The sequence below is a fragment of the Rutilus rutilus genome (genome assembly GCF_951802725.1).
Source record: "Rutilus rutilus genome assembly, chromosome: 21".
Taxonomy (NCBI): Eukaryota; Metazoa; Chordata; class Actinopteri; order Cypriniformes; family Leuciscidae; genus Rutilus; species Rutilus rutilus.
This window is the reverse complement of record NC_140226.1, coordinates 18,567,701-18,591,995: the sequence shown is the minus strand read 5'-3', so window position 1 is coordinate 18,591,995 and position 24,295 is coordinate 18,567,701. Positions and strand designations below refer to the sequence as shown.

At 39.0% G+C, this 24,295-nt stretch overlaps 1 protein-coding gene across 3 annotated transcripts in view; it reads right to left on the bottom strand.

The window, feature by feature from the left end:
* slc8a1b (solute carrier family 8 member 1b) overlaps window positions 1-13,634 on the bottom strand; it is an 83,756-nt gene extending 70,122 nt beyond the window's left edge. The window contains exons 1-2 of one of the 3 annotated variants that reach the window (XM_084392778.1): window positions 13,126-13,634; window positions 9,971-11,814 (exon numbers count right to left, since the gene is read on the bottom strand). In XM_084392778.1, the coding sequence (XP_084248904.1) occupies window positions 9,971-11,790 (1,820 nt within the window). In that variant the 5' untranslated portion in view covers window positions 11,791-11,814; window positions 13,126-13,634. Of the gene's footprint in view, window positions 1-9,970; window positions 11,818-13,125 lie in introns of all 3 variants that reach the window. The other 2 variants (XM_084392779.1, XM_084392777.1) reach the window with 2 other exon arrangements.
* Between the last annotated feature and the right edge of the window lie 10,661 nt (window positions 13,635-24,295).

Genomic DNA, 24,295 nt, shown 5'->3' with positions numbered 1-24,295 from the left:
GGACATATGTCATTTCATGCACTGATCCGGATGGGTTGGTATTAATGGGATAGTTCACCCAAAAAGGAAAACTATAAATAATTTACACACCTTCATGTCATTCCAAACCTATATGGTTTTCTTCAGTGAAAAACAAGCAAAGATTTTTTTTTGTCCATACAATGAAAGAATGTTCATTATATATATATATATATTATAATGTATTAATTCCACAGTTAATCTCCAAATGAATGTAGAACCAACAAAAAGACAGCATATTTCAAATACTTGTTTAATGGCATCTTTTTATGAATGAAGGTCGGTATCACGGATACTAATACAGCTATTGATGTCTGGATAAAAAAAATATAATTTTTTTACCAAGATGGAAGTGTTATTTTAATTAGAAAGTTGGCAAAAACATCTAATTCTGTAATGAAGATGCACTAGGCAGCCTGACAACAAATGTAGCTTTAATTACGCTATTCAACAAAGATCAAAATAATTGAGAAACGTTTTGTGAAAAATTATTTACTACTATCACAGACATTCCTATCCTATATTCAGCCAAAAAAAAAAAACAGTACATTTTCAGCAGGTGAAAAACAAACATGTTCGATTGATCAAAAAGTTTGCGTGCAGTATGAATTTACCTGACATCCTCAGGGAAAAAAAACTGGTGCCGTACGAACAGACTGTTTATGCAGTACATCAAACTCTGCAATTTCACCAGAACAAGCAAAAGCCTATTTTCCATAATATTCACCCTTTAACCATTTCCTTTTTAATCCAGACACATTCATTCCGAGTGAGTGGATGAAGGAGTGATTTCATTCCTCATGTTCAGGCCTGAGTCTGCAGACTTTTTCCACATTCTCTGCACCTATTTAGGGCAAATATCTGCAGGATTCTATACTATAATGCAGCTGAGAGTATTGTGCTTGAATTGGTAACTGAAAAAAATGATCAAATTAACCAAAATATTTGGGAATGGGAACTGGCACATGCATGAATAATGGGCGTTCCAATTCATGCGCAGGCCTGGTCGTGTATAAACATAAAATCTCTAAACAGGGCCCAGGTAGGATAGAGAAAGAGAGAGACATAAAGTGGTGTAATGGGTCCTGCTCTATGTCCAAACAATATATGAAACTACTTTTGTAGATCTATTATCTCCTAGCACAGGAAACCGATTGTTTAAAATGTGCTTTGGGTCTATCTGTGTGGCTACCGCTAATATTCTTCTGTAATATTTCAGGTCAAAAAGAAGAAACTCTTAAGGGGAAATAAAACACACACACACACACACACACACACACAGTTCTCTGGTTACAGTAAATAGTAATAGCAGTGTTTTGGCAGAAGTAATCCCCACCTGTTAGCTCAGCGCCCGCCAGGGAAGCTGAAATACAACAAACATTCCACCGCCTTCTCCGCTTCTCATTTTCTCTTCCTTTCTCGTTTCTCCAATCCCCTATTACCTTCTCACTCGCCTCTGTGAGAATGAACTCACACCAGTGTGACCCATAACTAACACACACACACAGAGAAACCAGAGCAACCATAAACATTCACTCTCTTACTTTTCTCTTAGACACACATTTACAATTAACTGAAAAACAAGTGAGAAAAAACATGATAATGAAAAAGAAAGACATGACCAAGTAGAAGAGTATTTGGGAAGATACTCAGAATTTCTCTGATTTCACATGAATTTACAGAATACATAGACAATTAATTTGTCACACCAAAGGGATATATTAGTGTACTTAGTGGGGAAAAAATTAAATATAATATAATACTTAATGTAACGTGTGTACTGTACATTAACCTAAAGCATATTAAGTTAATTAATTGTACACTTACATTATATATCTGATCTCCAGATGTGGCTTTTATTTCTTAGGGATAGGTTTGTTCAAATCCCTAACCCCTAAATATTAGGAGTGATAGAAAGCAAGCAAGTAAGAAAGAAATCAAGGCAGAGAGCGCTGACAGAGCTGAAAGGGGACTGGAGCGAGTGAGACAGGGACAGTGTGTCGAGGTATTCATTAGTGAGGCTTGACAGCTCTCGGGGTGAGTGAGGGTTCAGGATATCTGACAGAAACACTCCCTTTCCACCTGCACAGGAAGCTTGTGTGCTAATTGAAATATCACTGTAAATAAACCTCTCATTACAGACGCAAAGCCCAGAATGCAACATTTTTCATGCCACTGTCAGTGAGAAAAAGAGACAGAGAGAGAGAGAGAGAGAGACATATGCCAACAGACAGCACTGAGCAGGAGAGAGACTAAGAAAGCCAGACAAATATTTGAGGAGACCAATTTGAAATATTGGCTTATATTGGGGTTCATTATTAATATTTAATGGATTGCTATTATACACAGTAACTTATTACAAGCTTTACACATCATTAAGAACAGTAATCAGCTGCACTCATTAGTTTTAAATATCATAATAGATTTAAAATGAATGAATGACACTTACAGGTGAAGTGGAATTTTTTTCTTTGCTCCAACAGTTTATGGAAAATAATATAAAACAATTTTTCCTGCAAAGTTTAACTGAATAAATGTCATTCTTAATTGTCAGCTAATATCCTTTAAATAGCATTTAATAAGTGTGTGCAAGCATGTCTAGTGTGTGAATGGATGTGTTTCTGCGTTGTGTTAAAAACTCAGTCAAATCAATATTTTGTGTACAGTTATTTAATTATGCAATCCAGTATCATGGACTCGCTCCCCTTATTTCATGCAAACGCTGCTGCTGCCATTTTGTGACTATTGTTTTGTACAATGTTGGATTATAAGATACAAACAGATATGATTTTAAACCAGTTTAATCTGAAATCTATATCTCTTATCTCCATAATTATTTATGTGGCGAAATGCTGTGTAATGAATGTGGTATGACTGAAAAGCGTATCTCTTGAATGTCCGTCTAGTTTGAACTTGCTCTGTGGAAGCTTTGCGTTTAAAGACCTAATAAAATATTTTGTGTCTAATTATTTACTTATGTGGCAAGTAGCCGTGTAATAAGCAGGATAACGTACATCCAGTTATATAAACCCCCTTCAGGCTGATCCAAGACCCCTCCGCTTCGTGTCGGGGTCCTCATCACCCTGTCAGGGGTTTATTCTGAGATAACAACCGGCTGGATGTACATTATCCCTTACATATACACTGTACTGTATTTTATGTACATACAGACCTGGCATATCCTGTGAATATATATTTTGTCTGTGTAGCATTAAAAAGTCTATGCAGATGGTATGTGTACCACAAACTCTCTAAAATCTAACCAAATTCATCACGAGAAGGGCCCCTGCATGACGGTCAGGGGCTGCGAGGCGTCCCTTTCGCCAGTGTGTGTAAGCTTGTGTCCAACTGCTTGTGGCGTGTGTGTGTTGTGTGAATGTTCTAGTTATGCTGTTTCCTGCAGCTGTTACAGGCTCTAATGAGAGCAGATTAACACTTCAAAACTGACCGTGTCTCTCTCTTTCCCCTTCTCATTTTACCCATCTATAATTCTCTCTCCTTGAATCTATTGATCTCTTCATCTTTCTCTTCCTTTTTCTTAACTTATTGTCAAAGATTAGCACTTACCAAGCACCAAATGGCTTTGGCAGGTAAATAAACTTGGATTTAGCCATTTAGGGGCTCAGTGGTTCCCAAACCTTTTGAAAGCATGGCACCCCTTTGTAGCATTTTTTTTCCCCACAACACCCCAACCCAAAACTAAACATACATGTGCACATATACATATGTTTAATATTTTTATGAAAATAGCATATACAGTAAATTATCAAATTGACTTGTTTTATCAAACAACTTGAGAAAAATAAGAATATTCAAAAAAGTATTTTAATTTTGTGTAATTTAACCACTTTTTACATTCACTGAAGTTAGCTGAGCAGCGTGTGGGACATGCCAAAGTCACATACATCCAATCAAAGAAAATGGTATAAAATGAGAAACACATTTCAAGAGATTTATCATTGTACTTCTATGTGTGTAAATGTTTGTTGATTTATCATAAAACCTCAGAATTTCATTATTTTGCATTGTTCATAACGACTAAAGGCACATAGTGATTTCGACCCATATATAAAATTAAATCTAGATGAGCAAATAACAACTGAAGCATAAACAGCAGCATGAATTTATTATGAATGCATCACAACAGAGATAGGCCTAACAATAAGCCTAACACTGTGTCTTAACCAGACGCGCCGGCGCGACGCGCGATAAAATGTATATTTTCCATGTTAAAGGGATAGTTCACCCAAAAATGAAAATTCTGTCAGATCTCGGTCCCCATTGACTACCATGGTATATATTTTTTCCTACTATGGAAGTCAATGGGGACCGAGATCTGTTTGATTACAAACATTCTTCCAAATATCTTCCTTTGTGTTCAGCAGAACAAAGAAACTCATACAGGTTTGGAACAACTTGAGGGTGAGTAAATGATGACAGAATTTTCATTTTTGGGTGAACTATCCCTTTAATCAGAGTTTTTGTCCTAACCAGCCGCGACGGCGACACATGATGATTTTATTTTAGAAACGGTTTCCATCTCTGCGACATCGCGGCTGGAACAACAACAGAAAGTAGCCTATGAAAATCTCAGGTAGGCTACTGTTTATGTGCTTATTTAATGTTAAAAGTGCCTGTGCCTATCATTTTGTGTGTATTTCATAGCCGGAAAGCAACAATTCACCTCAGATCTTTAAAATAAAAAATGACAGTGAACAAGAACGTTAAAACTGTCAATTCATTGTTAATAGACATGTATTTTATGACAACAATTGTTTCAGTAAGTGATTTGAGGATTGACAATTTTGCGAAATTGAGGATAGTGCAACTCGTAGATCATGCTACATTGACAGGCGCTGCCTTTTTTTGTTTTTTACGTACACCAGGGATGAGAACGCTAGCTCCATCTTTGCCCTATCTTGTCAATATGCGTGAAATATAAAATTTAGCACGCACCAGTATAGAGGGCGGAGCTGAGCGGACCGGGCGATTTAAACTATTTGTTGTTTCGCTTATTTATATTCGTGTGGACATGCTCATATGTTGGTGTTTTGATATATTTTTTTTATATATGCTATAAAAAATGATTAAATGGTAGGATAGTTATTTTTGGCGGTTTAAGTTGGAAAAAAGCTGAGATTCTATGGCACCCCTAGCCAGTTGTCACGGCACCCCCGGGCAATCTTTTGAAAACAGGTTTCAAAGTGCAAGATTGTCTCCCTTTAAACAATAAAAACGTGAATCTGTGAAAACGATGACGTCATGCACGTGCGTATTACGTGTTCAGTCTATAGTGTTTCATCGTCATCTAATGGCCTGGCAGCAGAATACAGCGTGAATGGGGATTGTTTTGACAATGTTGTCGTCTGTATGCAGAAAACTCATAAGGAAAAACGTCTCCGTTTTAAGCATATCGTTGTCGTGTAAATGCACCCTTTAGCCAGTGACCCTATTAGGTTAGATGGAAGTTGAACTGCAAGAATGACCCACATGGATGTACCGTATTGTTCAGAATATAAGATGATATTTTTTTCTTGGAATTACATCTGAAAAAATGGGGTCGTCTTATATTCGGGGTCTAAACTTTTAAATGTCAAAAATACACCCGTAACAATAGGGAGCGCCAAATACATGTAAATACGAGTCATCAAACATCAGTACGAGTCAAACAACTCTCTGACACCATATTTCTTGGCTGCTTAATGAGTGTAATGTTAGAAGATGGCAAGCCCAAAAAAGACAGTCAAAGCAAAGCATACCGCTCAGAAGAAACTGACAAGCAAGTGTGTTAGTACGTAGACAAAACAGAAATGAGGGGCTGCCTATAACCAGAGCAGTCATCCAGCTGAAGGCACTTAAAATCGCCAAAGAGCTGAACATTCCCACCAGCGAGGCCCATCATTTCTTATTTCAGCTCTGTACTGACGTACTTGCCTGTCAAAATCCTCGAAGTGGCTTCTTTGATGCGGCGTAAGATGCAGTGTAATGGATTAGCACTTGCCCTCCGACTTCAGGGAGAAACTGCTGTCTTTTCAGCGCTATGTGAAGGAAAAAAACATTTATATCCCCCCTAGATAAGATAGGTTACAGGTAATGCAGATCAAACACCTTTTTGACATGCCAGCATGTGTCACTGTACATAAAAAAAGGTGAGAAATCAGTCATAGTGAAACCTACTAAATGTGAACTTCAGGTTATTTTTATGGTAGCTGTGCCATAAAGTGTTTAAAAATGTAAATATGAAAAATATGCAATTATTTTCTTTAAAAGACAAGATTTGGTCTTCATAAAGCCTTATTCCAAAAGGTACATCTTGAAAAGTGGGGGTCGTCTTATATTCTGAACAATACGGTAATTTACATGAGTGATTTAAATCAAACTATCTACAAAAAAAATTATTTGCAATTTGTACATTAAAAAAACAAAAAAAAATTCTGTTAATCTACAACTTTTTTTTTTGTTCTCCAAAACACATAAAAAATAAATGTATAGCCACCAAACGGATATGAGGATCAAAATAACAATGTCTTTACGTTTTTGTGACAAGCACAGAGAGATGGACACTAGCTAGCATGTGACGCATCAAGGAACATAATTGCTGGTGCTATTTAGAAAAAACAATTAAATAATTTCAAAGTTAATACAAAATTCTAGCCTATATTTTCTATTTCTATATCATATATTTATATATATAAAAAAAATACAATGCAGTTATTGCAAAATATAAATTCATGACCAGGTTGTTTCAAAACCTAGCAAGCTGTCCACAGCACTTTTTGGACACTTTTCTGTGATGCCTAAAATGCTCTCTATTTAGGCAGCTCATTGAGCTCAAAATGTTTTTTTTTTTTTTTTAAACACAGCCTGTCTCTCATATTTCTCTCTCCCTAATGTTTGCCTTCATTTATTCCTTCTTTCATCTCATTCAGAGTCTGTCCAGCGGGACGGTCTGATGATTAAGTTGTCAGATACAGATACAGATGTCATTTGTCACACCGTTTTATAACGGTGTATTTACACACACATAATCCCATGAACACGACTGCTTTAAGGACATCTTACCAATGGCTGCTTCAAAATGACATAGGCTACATCTACATACACACACAAAACTGGATGAACATGTGCAAACCTGCAAACAACAGATGTACAACCATAGGCATGACTCTCCTAGCCACACAGTGCCCTGGCATTTCATGAGAGCAAAATGTCAAAATGCCAGTTAAAGCTAACAATGTACAGTACTCTGAATCTGTGTGCACTGCGACTGTGCGCTATATTTTTTGTTTGGCCGGGATTTTTTTAAGTGGGATCTGGTGGAAATTAATACAGGAAACCCAGGGTTGTGCAAATTTCAGAATGATAGAACATCCATCCATCCATCCATCCATCAAAATATATTTTTTAAAGTTTCAAACAAACCTCTGTCAAGCCAATGTTCAAAATTTGTCTTGACAATCTTTGCTTTTCTACGTAAAAACAAAATTTAAAATCATTTTAATTCAACTTGCTTTTGTTCCAATTTAAATTGTAATTCTGCATTCTATTTGCTACCTTGATTCAAATGAAATAAAAATCAAGGAACTCAATTAGAAAGTAAAAGTCGTTAAATGCACACAAAAAACGAAAAAACGAAATTAAGTAGAAATTAGTAGACTTGAACAATTTTTTTTACATTTTCTGATTTCATGGGAAAATCTGCAGGACTGCAGTACAACACATTTATTGGGAGCTGGAATAATCAATGCGCCAAATATTTCATAAACGAACAAGCAAGGATCAAGGGATTTGTAGAACTCTGTGAATGACAAGTGCTCTAGCTCTGTGGAAATCTGCTTATCAGTTAATGCCAGCGATCCTGACTCTCGGAATAATCCAATGGGAGTAAAGAAACTACAGGCCTGCAAGGAGCTCAAACTTTAGTTCTGTGTTTGTCTTACAAACTGAAATTAGGGTGGAGTTTGCCTCTGGCTCTGGGATGTAGATCATCTATTTTCTCATTCCCTTTGACTTTTTTCTTTTCTCTCTCTTTTCCAGAGCAATCCATTCTGCCTTGCTTCTGGGTTGTGTTCAAGGACATCGCAGCACGATGGTGTTTCTCAGCCTTGTCTCTTTCTATGAGATCTGGCTTGGACTTCTTAAGATCCCATGATACCACTGAAACACAACCATTAGACCCAGAAGGCACCTCAATAAAGGGGATATTGAACTGATATTTACCACATGAGATGAGTTTCAATCTAGATGATCTACTGTGTGACAGTGAGACCACACAATCCTGTAAGGAAATTAAAAAGTTGTGTTTCCACAAGCAATCTATGATGTTAACAGTTTGGCAGTAAAGGGAGAGTTTGGCAGTCCATTCATCTTTCACTGACATACAGAAGAAGGTTCTGAGCGTAGTCAAATACTGTTTTGGAGCGAATAATAAAAATGTACAGAGCTGTATTTAGTAAACAGAGCGTCCAAACAGTTCCAAAAGGGCTCAGAAAGTGCGATGAATCACAGTCCTGCAAAGTGAGGTAACCCTGCATTCCAACCTTGTTCCACACTCATATTCCAGAATGCTGAGATAATGTTCTAATTATAGGTTCTGGAATTTTTTAAGATCCGAAGGAAATCAAGACATCGGAGTTCTTGAATGCGAGTTGAGCTGCAAGACTAAAGCAGCCACAATCCCGTCTACAGCACAGGGCATGACACACCCCCTATCCCTTCATCATTTCATTACAGGAGTGTTATTAAAATCCACTTAAAAGGCGTGCACAGCTTTGCTCTATGGAAAGTATGCAACAGGCCAACAGGCCCCTGAAAGTCTGACCCTCAACATCTGCTTTGAATCTGGTTAAAATTTACACGGCCCTATTACAATCGGTCACTGTGCTTGCCTAACGTCTTTTATACCAGGACAGATGGACAGTTTTCTGTTTTACTGTGCATCTTATACAGATGTGCTGATTTTTCACTTTCAACAACCTTTGCTCAGGTGCAGGAGACGTGTTAGAGATAGCTTTGAGGCTTCCCTCTCAAGTCAAGCAAAAGCTTGTCAGCAAACAACAAAACACACTCACTCTATGATCTGTAGCTGTAGAACATTTGTGTTGTCATAATGGCAAATCTATGGGATTTGCGTGGCAAGAAACCTGGGCAAACACTGTTGAAAAAAAACTAAGCTGGTTTGCTAATCTTTGATGGTTTAAGTTGCTGGTCTCCCAGCCTGGACAAGATGATGTTTAGCTGGGTGGCCAGCTTAAAAAGTGCCCCAAACCCCTCTAATCCAGCCAACAAAACTGCCTGACCAGGATGGGAGACCAAATAGTCATGACATAAGCTACAGGCATGCATGCATCATCTCCAGAAAGGGACAATTGAGTCAAAGGCTATAGTCAAAAGCAAAAAGAAGCCTCATTAAACATTACACACACTACACGAAGTGGTCACTAAATAAAATAATTAATAAATAAACCGGAAACCAAACAGTCAAACTTCTGCCAAACAGGATATTATAATCATCATCATCATCATCATTCACACTGACTCTGAGGAATCAGGCTTTGAGGCTAAAATCTAAAGAGAGAGAATTGTGAATGAAAGATACATGAAAATATGGAGAAGAGGAGAAGATGAGAAGTAGATCTGGGGAGTTTCTTTTTGTTGACATCCTCCATCGGCTGCTTTTTGCACACAATGGTTCTGATATCATAGTGACATCACAATGATGTCACATAGCTAAATACTTAGCATCATGCATGCCACTCCATCAGGCACATACAATTCAAAAATATCTTACATGCATGACATTCCTGTTCTGACAAGGCACTATACTAATACAATTGAAATTGAGATTTTGAAAAAATTCTAAAATAGTTCTTCATATCAGTGATATTTTAGGAGTGACTCATCAGGACAGGAACCAAACACATTTTATTGTAAATATGAGACTATGACTTACAATATTTCGTCGTTTTGGAACTCCAGAACACCATGGGAGTCTTCGAAGTCCTCTCCTCCTCCACGGGCAGTTCCCTCAACGGTTTTATACGGCAGTGACACCACCCCACGGGCGCCAGACGTGCGCAGGACCTTCACTTCCATGACACCCACACTCTCACTAACGTGGGCGACTGGCTCTTCGAATGTGAAGATTCCAGCATGGTCATCGTCAAAGATGGTGACACTTGCTGTGGAGGGCACACCGAGTGTTGCGATGGTGTCCACGTGATTGGCCTCAGTGGTCTCTGGCTCATCACCCTCATGCAGCACACGGACATTGCTGAGGTGGATAAGGAAGTTCTCGTCCTCTTCAAAGATATCATCGTCAATAATTCCAACTCGGATCTCCTTCTGCGTCTCACCTGGCTTGAAAACGACAGTGCCTTCAGTGAATTCGTAGTCTGAGCCGGCATTCGCAGTTCCGTCTTCTGTGCGGAATTCCACCGACACGGTCTGGTTGAGATCGCCTCCACGCCGAATCACATTCACCGCCACAGTTCCGCAGTTTTCCAGACACTGGTAAGAGGCAGGGTCAAAAAAGATCTTAGAAATGGGGTCATTCTCTCCAGTGTCACTGCGCACCTCGTGCATGCTCACTGCTTTACGAGCCTGGTCCGCTGCATGCTTCTTTAGAATGTTACCTGCTCCAGTCATCAAGCGGGTCGCCTGGCATCGGTAGAACGCACGGCTCTTCTGCTGCTGGCTGAGCACCTGGTAATTAGCAAGTTCAATCAACTGCTCCACTTCTTTATCGGGATGTTTCTGCTTTAGTTCCTTCAGGATCTTTGCCATTTCACGCCTAGCTTCCTCCTCATCTAGGTCTTTGTCCTCCAGTTCCAAAGCCAGAGTTCCATCCAAGAAGTCCACTGCGTGAGAGTTCAGCATCTTCCCGTCCATCTCGATATCCACCTTGGATGGCAGAGGACGGTCCCCCTCAGTCTCAATGATCATGCCACGGTGCTTGCCGGCTCGGTAGCGCTTGTAAACATACTTGTAAAACAGGAGCCGGCGGTCAGCGATCCAAGCGAAGACCACGCAAATCGGAAAGAAGAAAAGAGTGAGGAGACCCTCCCACACCTGGACGATGCCCGGCGAGATAACAGCCAAGATCAGGTAGAGCCACAAGTAGGCGAAGATGCTCCAAGCGGCGGTGACGAAGAAAACACGCAGGTGTTTCACTTTGCGAAGCTCTCCATCGGGCACCACATAGACACAGATTCCAATAATGACGAACATGTTGAAAGCTGCACTGCCGACGATGGTGGAGGGTCCGAGGTCACCAGCTTCAAAGTTATGGCCGCACACTTCAATCACTGAGAGCAGAATCTCAGGAGCAGACGACCCTAGAGCCATGAGGGTGAGGTTGGACACAGTTTCATTCCAGATGCGTACAGTTGTGGTGGTCGTTTCACCGTTTGGTTTCTTAATGGTGATCTCCTTCTCCTGAGAGGTGATTACCTCAATGGATGCCATGAAGCGGTCAGCAACAATCGAAACTCCCAGAAACATGTATACCAGTGCCACAAAGTAAACCGTGGCCCGGGCTACCTTGTCCCCAAAGGAAGGGTTTGGAGGTTCCCACACTGGAAGGATGACTCCAGCTGCACATGTGACAGTCCCACCACAGGACAAAGACTTGTTGGCAGGAGAACTATGATCCTGGCTCTGGTCCGGAGCATGTTCCGCTGTCACATGGTGGACGTTAAAGAGCAGTATCACCAAGACGACTAGACACTGAAAGCTCAGGAAGAGGCGTGGGGAGGTCTCACGAAGCCTCATCGTTCCTTACTCTGTGACAAACTTCTGCTATAATAGAAAGAGAACAGGAGAAAGAAGAGAAAATGGAGAAAAATGAAACCAGGGCACTGATCACCAACAAGCAACAACACACGTGTTGTCAAAAATGGTTGTTATATTATAAGGTGTCTGACACTGATTCAAGTCTGACATTTTAGGAACATTTTAACAGTGTTTGCTGAAAAGCATGTTCCAGAATTGTTAGGTAAAAGATTATTCTGGAGAATCTGGACTTGATTATTCATTTGTAAAATCTGTTTATCAATTCAATCTTCAGGTTCATTTCTACAGAATGCATAAACAAGTCCAGATGCTCCCTTTAAGCCTAGTGCTGAACGACATTACATTCTGCAAGGTGTTTCTTCTTTAAAAAGCGCTATTAGTCCAGAGCGTAGTTTAGATTTAAAACAAAAACAAAAAATTGCGAAGTTTAGTTTGGGACGCTGGTGCTTGACTGCAACCAAGCAAACCTAAATTCAAACGATGCCTGCAAAATCCATTATCAGACAAAGGGTGGCAATCAACACTTGAGGCAAGAAGATGAAACACTTGCTCATGGTGCAAAACACATGCATGGTCATTGGACACACACCCACAGTGTCACACACTAATATCTGCAGTCATCAATGGGCATAGTGCACAGCAAAATCTTGCAGACCTTACACATTCATATGAAATAAACCACTTAGCTTCTAATAAGCCAACATAATTATTTAATCATATACATTTCAGTAGCTTTAACTATCGTTTAACCTCGGTTTACTGATCTGAAATGCAAAAGAACCGAATACAGAGCGCTTTAATTCAGCACTGCGCTCAGATCTCGCTCTCATTCACATACCGCAACCTACTGCTCTCATTCAGCACCTCTACCCTATCCACTGATGAAACATCTGTTATCCCACATCATATGCGTCGCAGACATGCATAATTTCTTATCGGGTATAACAATTCCTTATTGTTCGGATAAACGGTTGCCTCAAGGGCTTTTTTCCCGCGATGTGCTCAAAGGCGGAGAGGCTCTCGAGACCGGATCATATTTAATACAACTTTCACGTGCACATCAGAATCCCGTAAAACGAGGTGCAGGCGAACAGCCGGTTAGATCATCATCCGCGGGCCACTGCGGACCGGACCGGACCGCGCCGGACGGGCACGAGAGCGCACCTCTGTATCAAATGGGTCACTCTCCGTAAAGATTATAATGAATGTGATACCTACTCGGTTTGTCTGTAGCCCCCAATTAACCCTCGTGCAACGATACAGCTACCATTAATCTCCATGCAATCACATCATATAAATATAAGGTGCTCTTACCGTAACGGTGCTCCGTGAAGTAGCAAGTCTGAGGGAAAGCGGTAGCAGGAGTGTTAACGGAGACAGTGCGTGTCGGAAGCCGTCAGTAGTATCCCAGCTCGCATGAGTTTAGGTTTTTATATATGATATGCAGGAAAGATTAGAGACCCACGCGAGTATTGTGCACCCTCCGATTTCCATACACGCGTTTGTTTTTCCCCAAACAGACCCGTAGCGATCAAATATCAGATTCTTTATCAGCAAATCTATGAGAGCTGAAATGTGCGTGCGAGTTCTTCCTCGTTCTTCCCTCTCTCGGCTGGTTCAGTCTGTGTGTGACTGTGCGTGAGTGAGTGTGTGTATGTGTGTGTGAGCGAACGGCGTGAGTGAGTGTGTGAGCGAGCGTGTGCGCGCGTGCCGCGGGTCCTCGCGCTCTGACTGGGATACGCGCTGCGTTCAAGAAGAGAGAGCGGAGATTCTGCTTTAACGTTTGTGTCGTTCTTCCCTCCCTTTGCTGCCTTCTCTCATACACATGTATGAACACAAATGACCCTTTATCCGTTTTACTGATGATGATCAATGAATTAATTATCATCCACTAAGGACGGTGCCCACGTGATACAATTCCGGTTTCATTTGTAGTGGTGTTTGCATCACACAATCGACATCTTGTTCATTTTCTATACTGCAACCTCTCCAGCCGTACACCATTCTACGATTAACTTTATTTTTGTCTGAGTAAAGGGGGAAATCCCATTCATTTTGCGAATCGGTTCAGTTCCAGTTCGTTTAATTTGTAATATTTCTGTTCTTCGTCTATTAACCCATTCAAATATATCAACTTATATTTTTTTATCAAAAATTGTAAGTCCATCGATACACCCAAAATACTTTTCTATCCGCTCACTCTTCGTTTTTCAAATAATCACGAAAAAGAGTGTCCAATAGAAACGATTCTCGTCCGTTGTTGATTCGTGAACCGCTAACCGAATCAGTTCATTCTGATTTGTGAACGGATCATTTAGGCCGAATTTTAAATCTGGAAAAGATCCGACTCAAAAGAATGATTCGTTAAATTGGAGAAAGCGAATGAATATATCTTAATTTATAATTACACATTAATTTAATAACGTTTAAATATAGCCTAAATAAAAAGACTGAAAAGGAAACTTGCAGATTTGCACACTGTCTTCGAGTTTTTGTTGTGCCACTGAATTGTCAGTTAGTAAAATGTTAACGTTGCAAGCAACATTGCAGGTTCAAAAGAAACAAATTAATAAACAGTAAGTTCACATGCATGCACACACAAACATACACTCACATTGGGTTTTCACGTTTTATGGGGAAATTCCATAGACATAGGCTAATGATTTGTATACTGCATGTACAAACTGTAGGCCATATATTTTATCCCCCAACTCTATTACTTTGTATGATTAATAAGCCGTTTTCCTTATGGAGACCAAAAAAAGGCCCCAAGGACAAGGATTTCTGATATTCCCTCTTTGTGGGAACATTCTGACCCATAGCATATGGGGCATACCTGGACCACACACACGATGGGTTTCCATGTTTTATGAGGATTTAGATTTTTATACTGTACAAGCTGTAGATTCTATCCCCCTACACTAAACATGCCTATCACAGAAAACTTTCTGCATTTTTACATTTTCAAATAAGCATAATTTAGCATTTTTTAAATCCAATTCCCTCGTGGGGGCCGCTGGCTGGTCGCCATAGGGTGATCTCAGGTTTTACAATCCTTGTGGCGACCTGTACACGCACACACACACACGCGCGCGCACACACGCTTTAATCTCGAATTTACATCTTAATTGCATCATTTCATTAAAAACTAAGCAGATTCCTTTGATCTTCATCCTTTTCTAAACAAAGCTATCTTACTCTTTAAATTATTCCATGCCGTTACTAAAAACACATGCAACATGACTTCATTACATGTAGCCTATCAAATTTTTGTAATTTTTTTTTTAATATTAAATGTGTGATCTAGAAACAAAATATCAGGTCATTAAATATTGCATCAAAAAAAGGGCAGCATCTTTACAGTAATCTGTCTCCTACAGTGCCTATACCTACTTTTTTGGTTTGGCTGCACTGACACATTGTGCCAACAGAGGCACCATAGATATGAGCGGCATGAAACTGCAGCACAGGTAAGTGTGGTCTTTCTTTAACAAATTTCTCATCTAATATTTTGTCTTACTCTAACACACTATATTAATTAATATTACCTCGTAGAATCAGACAGGTGTGGCAAATCCTGCCAGACTTGTGCAAATATTTGCTTGTGCTCTTTTGTTTGAAACAATGTTTCATTAATCTCTGTTTACCTCAGATATGTTTTATAAGGTCACATCTGACACCCATCAGAGCTCAGTGACAGTGATGCGATCTAAACTACACACTGCCACACGCATGCAAATGTTGATTATGTTATTACGTCCTTGCAGTTCCTTGAGTAGGGGACGTTGAGCTTTGCCACTAATGTAAAAATAAAGTTACAGTAGTTGTTTTTTCCCCTCAATAAATCTAAAGGTGAGTTAAAAAAGAAGCAGCAGCTGTTTTGGCTTTGCTCAGGTGCGGTACAGCGTGGCCTAGTTCTTGTTCATTTTGGCCAGAGGGAGATGCGCCTCTCTCTCTCTTTCTCTCTCTCTCTCTCCCCTCCCCTCTCCCTGTTTCTCTACTCATCCCTCATTCGCCCTCACAGTCTCTCTCTTCCTCCAGCATCGATCCAGCAGTTTATTGCCAGTTTAAGAAAACCTGATATGTAAAAAAAAAAGTTAGTTTAACTGTCTCTTTCACACAGACAAACACACAGAAACATAATGTTTTTTATATTAGAATGATAATTAGAATACCTTATGCCTTAACACAAACCTGTTGATATTACTAGATAGAGCTGAGCTATTCATGATTTATTGAGCTATAGTACAGAGCACTTTATCTCACTATATCACTACATTTGTGAGGATATTTTCACAAATTTGGCACTTTCAGGGGAGATCACACTACACGTTTCATTCCAGTGACTTCCATCATGTAAATGCGGGAGAACAGAAACCTATGATCATACTGTAGAAATTACACTGCATTCCAAAGTTCCATTTCTGATTTGTGAATCCGTACTTGAAGACATGTGACCAATTCGTCATGTCATGATCTCTTAGTTGAATGAAAAGAAAACACAATTTAAAGCCCAATATTGTGTTGCAATAAAGTGGAGCAGATTGTATATTTTTACATTTTGGAATGTAATGCATTGTTGAATTTATGCTTAAAAAAAGATGTGATGTCATATCACGACAGTTGCAGTTTAATGCACTCAGAATATAACATTATATAATCTACTAAATTCTGTAATTGTATAATTCTGTTTTTGGTCCCACAGGGATCTTTGTAAAAAGCTTACTCATACTGAGCAAAGGGTGAAAAGGCCAACCGCTGAATACAATTACAGTTGCTTACTGAATAACATTTTGTTAGCAAACTGAAAACACAATATAATAAAGATTCTGTCAGAACGCAGAGTTACTTCTCTCTCGTACACTATCAGTCATATTCTTTGATTACTGTACCCTGATCTAAGATAGACTGAGAGCAATTAAACAGGGTGGGGGTATGTTCAGAAATATTTCCTGTCTCTCTGATAACATCGTATAACTCTCAGCTGTCTTTTTCACTCTCTTACCTTTTCCACAGAGCGGCTCTTTATCACTTCATCTGACTCAGACCTAATGTGACACAAAACCTGTTTTTCTTCTGACTGTTGGTGAAATGTTAACTGTGGAAAAGGTTTGTTTGTGTACATGTGCACTTTCTGTTCCTCATGGGTGCTAAAACATGCATATGACATTAGTATTATGTCTGGCTGGTATTGTTTGATGCTACTTACACACCAAATCATCACCAAACCAAAAACATATACAATATATGTGCGTGTCATTATAAGCTTAAGCTATAAAGTTTTTTTTCACCCAAAAATTAAAACTGAAATCATCAACTCCCTCATGTCATTCCAAACTTGTATTAAGTTATTTAGCAGAATATCCAGACTGCTCTTATAAAAAACATTAGAAAAGTCTTCTTTTTTTGAGAGAGAGAGACCCTGCCATGGCAGAATAAAGACGCTTGGCATGAAAATTCAGTCATACTTTCGCATGCTATTTGTCTCTCTCTCAAAATACCCCTGTTACTCTGGTACACAAAGCACTGCACAACTTTCTGACACTCACTTGATAAGACGTTTCGGATTCTTCTTTTCGGATCATTTGAAAGGTCTAAGGGTTTAGTGTCAATCTAAGGTGTCTGTTTTACGACATAGAAGCTCCAGCAGCAGTAATTATGTGTTTGGAGAGTACAAAGGACAACATGTAAAATCAAATGCAATCCATAAACATGACCATAAAATTTAAATTTGTTCTTTACATAAAGCAATTGTTCCATATTGTGTGGAAACTGCCTAAACATTGAGTTTAACGCCTGTTGTTTTCTACGGTAAAATAATACGGGTTTGGGTGCGTAAATTATGCTAGAATATCCCTACATTTGCAAGTGAATCTGTTAGTGTGTGTTTGAGGTTCAGTGGGTCTGGTTTTGCCTTCAGGGTCATTGTGTGCTGCTCTTTTTAAGACCAAACCGAGTCGGCAGCACAGAGCGCCAGAGGTCATGACAGCAGTCACCACACTGGACTCTGCTCATTTCAGACACAGTCACATGCTTGTCGGTATATCTGTGTGAATAATCATAAAATGGATTATTTTCCCTTGAAGTATCATGAAAAGTAGAATCATGTGCATATACAGCCTGCTGTACACCTGCGTTTGGGGTCAGTAAGATTTTTTTTGTATGTTTTGGAAAGTCTCTTATGCTTACCAAGGCTTAATAATAAAAAAAAATAGAACAGTAATATTGTGAAATATTAAAAATGATCCATCAAATCCTTCAGTGATCCATCAGAAATCATTCTAATATGCCGGTTTGGTACTCAAGAAACATTTGTAATTAGTATTGACAATGCAGAAAATGGTTGTGCTGCATCCTTGCTGAATAAAAGTACTTGGGCACATTTTTCCAGACAGTGGTATTGTATATTGGTGTGCACAAATTGCATCTGTTTTCATACATGTTTACATGCTTTAGAGCCGATTAGATAATGGAAACCAACAGCTATGGACACGTCCCAGAAACAACTTAATTAGGCTATTTGCCATGCGATTCGCATCCAAACAGTTTATAAAACTTTCATTGCTGCCACTTCATTAAAACGTGACAGATTTTTGAAGTTAGCTGTGATAGTGCCAATACTTGAGTAGGAATTGAGTTTGTTCAAGCACGCCCAAAGACAAGCCAGAAACACAAACCAAACCGATCCAGCAGGAGTGTACTCAGCTGCAAGCAATTTGAGCTCCGATCAGCTGTGGAGTCATGGGATTTAGTATTACTCCAATTACTGGGTCAATGTGTGTGTGTGCGCCTAACATCTGTACTTGAACCCCTGCTGTGACTGTGAGGCTTTTTGCCAATATGTTCCATTAAAACTAACAGTAACGATTAATCACTGCTGATGTCTTTTATCACATACTGAGTCAGATCATCATAACTACATGTGTAATGTCTTAAAAACTGCAATAATCCCCAAGATGTCTTTGGAGTGTCAGAACACCCAGTTGAAACCCGAACAACATCCCGGGCTGTTGTAGTAGAAAGTGTTTCCTACTACCTTTAAATAACCGCAAAAAATTATTTCAGGCTAAATTATTTAACCAAACACATTTCAGTTCATTCGGTACATGTCCAACAGAATATGCAGTCAAGTTGTATTGTACATATTACATTTGTATGCGTGTGTTTAGAGCAAAGTATTTCTCTGTACACTTCGGCATCTGTTCTCTTAACACTGTCCATTTGACCATTATTATGGCGAAATCTGTTAAAACACTTGCAGCTACAAATGCCATGATAAGACTTACAACAATTTATAACCCTGCATTGAACCCAACACTGAGAAAAATCTTAATTATTAATCTTATTTTTGTCTTGTTTCCCAAATAAAAATAGATAAACATCCATAAGATATAAAGATTTGTTTTTAGTTAAGTAACCACATTTTAAAATAGTTTTTTCTTGTTTGAAACAATTTGTTGGGAAAAAATAAACATAATTCAAGATATATTATCTAAAAACAAGTCTTAAAGGGGTCCTATTATGCTTTTCACTTTTTCAACTTTAGTTAGTGTGTAATGTTGCCGTTTAAGCATAAAGATCTGCAAAGTCCACTCCAAAGGGAGATTTTCTCTTTAACAGAAAGCATTTTTTAAGAACTACAACAAATGGCTCGTTGGGAATACAACGCTCTTCTTCCGGATCTTGTGAAGTCACAAAGTTACTCATTTAAATAATCCCTGCCCACGGAATATGCAAAAAAAGGGGCAAGGCCTGGTTGAGCTGCATTAGAGAAGGCCTGTTTTAGTAGGGTGTTGCTGCCATGTCAAAGACTTGCTGTTTTTTCCACCCCGGTTCCAAAACCCCTTTATTTGGCCTTCCTAAGGCGGATGAACTTAGAAAACAGTGGTTAAATTTTAACACTGTTCCTGAACATTATATCCCAAATATTTATCTGTGTGCTGCCGATATGTCGTAATGCTGTCTGAATCATAATAATCATACACTGTTCGTTCGTTGGCCAGAGGAGAGCTGGGTTTGGGTTCCTTGCCACTGTTGCCTTTTTTCTCCTTTGTTGCCATTGGCTTTGCTTAAAGGAACACTCCACCGTTTTTTCATATTAAACTATGTTATTCCCTTAACTAAGACGAGTTGATACATACCTCTCTCGTCTCAGTGCGTGCAATCACTTGCTCTGGCGCGCGGCGACACTTTGATAGCACTTAACTTAGCCCAGTTCATTCATTAGGGTCCAAACAGAGATGAAGTTAGAAGCGACCAAACACCTCCACGTTTTCCCTATTTAAATACAGTTACACGACCAAGTATGGTGACACAAAATAAAATGTGGCGCTTTTCTAAGCGGGTAAAAAGGATAACTATAATGTATGGCGGAATAGCACTTGGGAGCACTTTGACTCGGCGCAGTAAAAAGTCACGTTGGTTCTAATGACAGAAGTGAGGGGGAGAAGGGGGGGGAGGATTTTCCAGGAGTGATGATATTACTGCACCGAGTCGAAGTGCTCCCGAGTCCCAAGTGCTATTCCGCCATACATTATAGTTAATGTAGTTTAATATGAAAAAACGGTGGAGTGTTCCTTTAAGCTGGACTGTGACGCTATTTTCTTCTGGAAAAAAACTTTGCTGCATTATTTTCATGTTATCTCTGTAAAGCTGCTTTGAAACAATCTGTATTGTAAAAATCGCTGTATAAATAAATGTGACTTGATGCACATTTTATGGAGGCCAGCTTCCAGAACCTAAGAGAGCACAATGCCGGCTACGCACAAAAGCTCCATCTGAAACAGGATCAGGATCAAAGGATCAAAACCTGTTAGTATGTTTTATTATTTGTTTTTGTGTTTTCTATTAACAGTTCCAATTCTAAGTTATGCTGTTGCTAGGGCAAAGCTATTTGGCTCCGCTAGCCTGCTAGCTAACATTAGTGTTGATGTAGTGTTTAGCTACCTGGTTCTAGCTTCTGTAAGCTCTCGCTTTTGTAAGACTGTTCGCAGGTCCTTAGGAACTTACCACTCTGCAACATCCTGAAAAATCTGTGCTTGCAAAGGTTCTGCATGAGCCTCTTGTTCGCAAACATTCTCAGGGTCTGAATCGAGCTCGAATTGGTATGGCAAAATTGACGCCATTGCTAATATTTACACCTGAGCAGATGAAACTCGTGGTTATGGTAAGGGGCGCGACATTTCCGGAACATGCTCTAAGCGGTTTGCCAATCACAACACACAGGGCCAGCTAACCAATCAGAGCATATTTTGTATTTCAGAAGGAGGGGCTTCATCAAAACAGGAACTAAACAGGGGTGCGTTTCCCGTACAACATAACTCGCTGCTTAACTACCATAGTGCGATGCATCATTGAAGAAATCCACTAGTCATGACTCAGATTCCCAGATCCATGTTGGCGCTGCTTCTCTTCAGTTCAGCCCACTCATTTTATAGGGTTCAGGTCTGGGGACTGCGATGGCCATTGCAGATGCTTGGTTTTGTGCTCAGTGACCCATTTTTGTTTTGATTTTGATGTTTGTTTTTGGATCACTGTCCCGTTGGAAGATCCAAACATGGCCCGTTATAAGATATCTAGCACTGGTTGTCAGGTTTAGATTTTTTATCTGTTGGTATTTGATCAAATCCATGAGGTCATGCATCTGAACAAGATGTCCAGGACCTCTGGCAGAAAATTAGGTTTGGATCTTCCAACAGGACAGTGATCCAAAAACAAACATCAAAACAAAAATGGGTCCCCAGGCCTGAACCCTAGAAAATAAGTGGGCTGAACTGAAGAGAAGAAGCGCCAACATGGATCTGGGATTCTGAAGGATCTGGAGAGATTCTGTATGGAGGAATGGTCTCTGATCGCTTGTCAGGTGTTCTCCAAACTCATCAGGCATTATGGAAAAGACTCAGAGCTGTTATCTTGGAAAAATTAATAAAAGGGGGCAAATAATTGTTCCCAATGTGTTTTGGGGAAAAACATTTATTTCATAATGTGATTTCCCCCCCACTTTCAATTATTTTACTTCAATTAAAGGTTCGATTTTTGCTAATTGAAATAAAATATCAAAAGGATTAACAATGCAGATTTATTTTTTACAGCCATCTTTGATCATATTTAACAAGGGGGCAAATAATTCTGACCAGCACTGTAAATATTGCGTAAAAATTCTATTTGTTTCATTTATTTACTGATAAAACTGTACACCTCTCTCTTCACCATAATGTATTCACATACACCTACACAGTCCACATGACTCAACAAAATTAGATCACTCTCACTGTAATCAACAAAGCTGTCTACATTGCGAACAGGGCCATGCAAGGACCAACATTTGTTCAAAGTATAAAAATTTGCGTGGAGCCTGTTCATCTTGACGTGAAAATCACAACATATACTACCATTAAAAAGTTTGGGATCAGTAAGATGTTTTTATTTTTTTTAATTGCATTTATACTCTTACTTATCAAGGATGCCTTTAAATGATCCACAGTGACAATAAAGACATGTATAATGTTACAAAAGATTTCTATTTCAAACAAACGCTGTTCTTTTGGATTTTCTATTCATCAAAGAATCCTGAAAAAAATCCATAAAAATATTAAGCAGCACAACTGTTTTCAACATTGAAAATAATAATAAATGTTTCTTGAGCACCAAACCAGCATATAAGAATGATTTCTGAAGGATCATGTGACACTGAAAACTAGAGTAATGTATATATAAATAAATTACATTTTAAAATATATTAACAGAAAACAGATGTTTTAATTGATAAAAAATGCAGTAAAACCTGTAATATTGTAAAAATATTATTACAATATTAGCCTACAGTTTTTACTGTCTTTTTTATCAAGTAAATCCAGCCTTGGTCAGCATACTTCCAAAAACTAGATGTGCACGTCCTGGACCCATATCACTTTGCATTAAGAAAACAGAATTCTTAAAATGAATTCTGTTCACATTTTAAATTTAATCCATGAATGAGATAAAAGTAAACATATTTGTGTGTGTGTGTGTGTGTGTGTGTGTACAGAAAAAAAGAAAAGACGGGGAGTAACGGGGACAGGACTCAAAGCCAGCTGCGGTCTGTCATGTGCAGAAGGGATCAGAGATGAATAGAGCAGAGAGGAAGATGGGATGAAGGAAGAGATTTCTATGCAACTGTCTGCATGTGTATATGTGAATAAAGTGCAGGGGGTTGTTGAGCAGAAAGGTTTGAGTGGGCATGCAGGACCACAGGAGCTGTCAGCACACGTTGCACCGCTGTTTCATATTTATATAAGAACGTTTTAATGGTCTTGGGCTCGGATACTTAAAAGGTAATTACCATAATTATCAGAAACCCTCTCGTTTAGCCTGACATGGGGAGTCATTCAGCTTAGGTACAGTGCTCACCAGAAATCAAGCACATTTCTTGTGCTCGTCTTCTGAAGTTGTTTTCTGCCCTATTGTGATGCATATTTAAGTTCACTTAAGTTCTCGATCTCGAATCTGAAATAAATGAAGGCCGGGACTTGATTTTGTCTATCTGGAATTGATTGGATCATTGGATGGTTGTGGTTTGCTATCTCGTGTGAATGACAGGTTGCCCCGCCCTCACGCCAATAAACACGTCATCAGAGAAGTCTTTTAATAAATTCTGCAATATTTCATTACAAATAAGAATGGTCAATTTGATTTCATGGTGACTTTAAGTAAAGCTTAGCCCTGCATGGTGCAGTCAGGTAACTTCTATTGCCTAGACAAAGTGTGAGCCTAATGCTGATATTCAACAGAAATCAAAGACTTCTATTTAACATATACTGTACAGTCTGTGGTTATTCAAATGAAGTCAGACACTGAATATATCTCTTATCAGGAGTGTTATAATTGCGTCTGACGTTTTTGTTCTTAACCTGTGTTGGCCTCTCTTATAGAGAAACTAGCCTACGCTTTCACCTCCTTGTGAATAACATGCTGTCATTAGCATAGCTATTATGAGCATGAGCCCTGGTAGACTTTCTTTAGCTGTCAATCAAACAAACTCTTATTGTAAAAAATAAATCAGAGATTCTACAGGTGCAAGAGACATTTTGTATGAAAAGTGAGTTGTTTAAAATACAGAGATTCATGGTACTAATACTACTAACACTATCCTCAGTAAGATGCAAGTTATGGTGGGGTCTGACTCCCCAATTAAGTCTTTGATACCCTCAAAGAAAATCAAAACTAAATATTTAGGGGAGCCTTGCAATATTTATTTTGCATACCAGTAAGTGCATTTCAACAGTGGTTTTCAAACGTGTGAGTAAGCACAAAAGTCTGCGCCAGAATGCACTACTAGACACCCGCTAACAGAAATCGTGTTTGTCCGTGGTTACTATAGCAACAGTACAGTCCGCTGCTCAAACCTTGTCCATTAGCATCAATATCTAAAACGTATCCTTTTTTATTTATTTAAAGGGTTAGTTCACCCAAAAATGAAAATTCTGTCAGTAATTACTCACCCTCA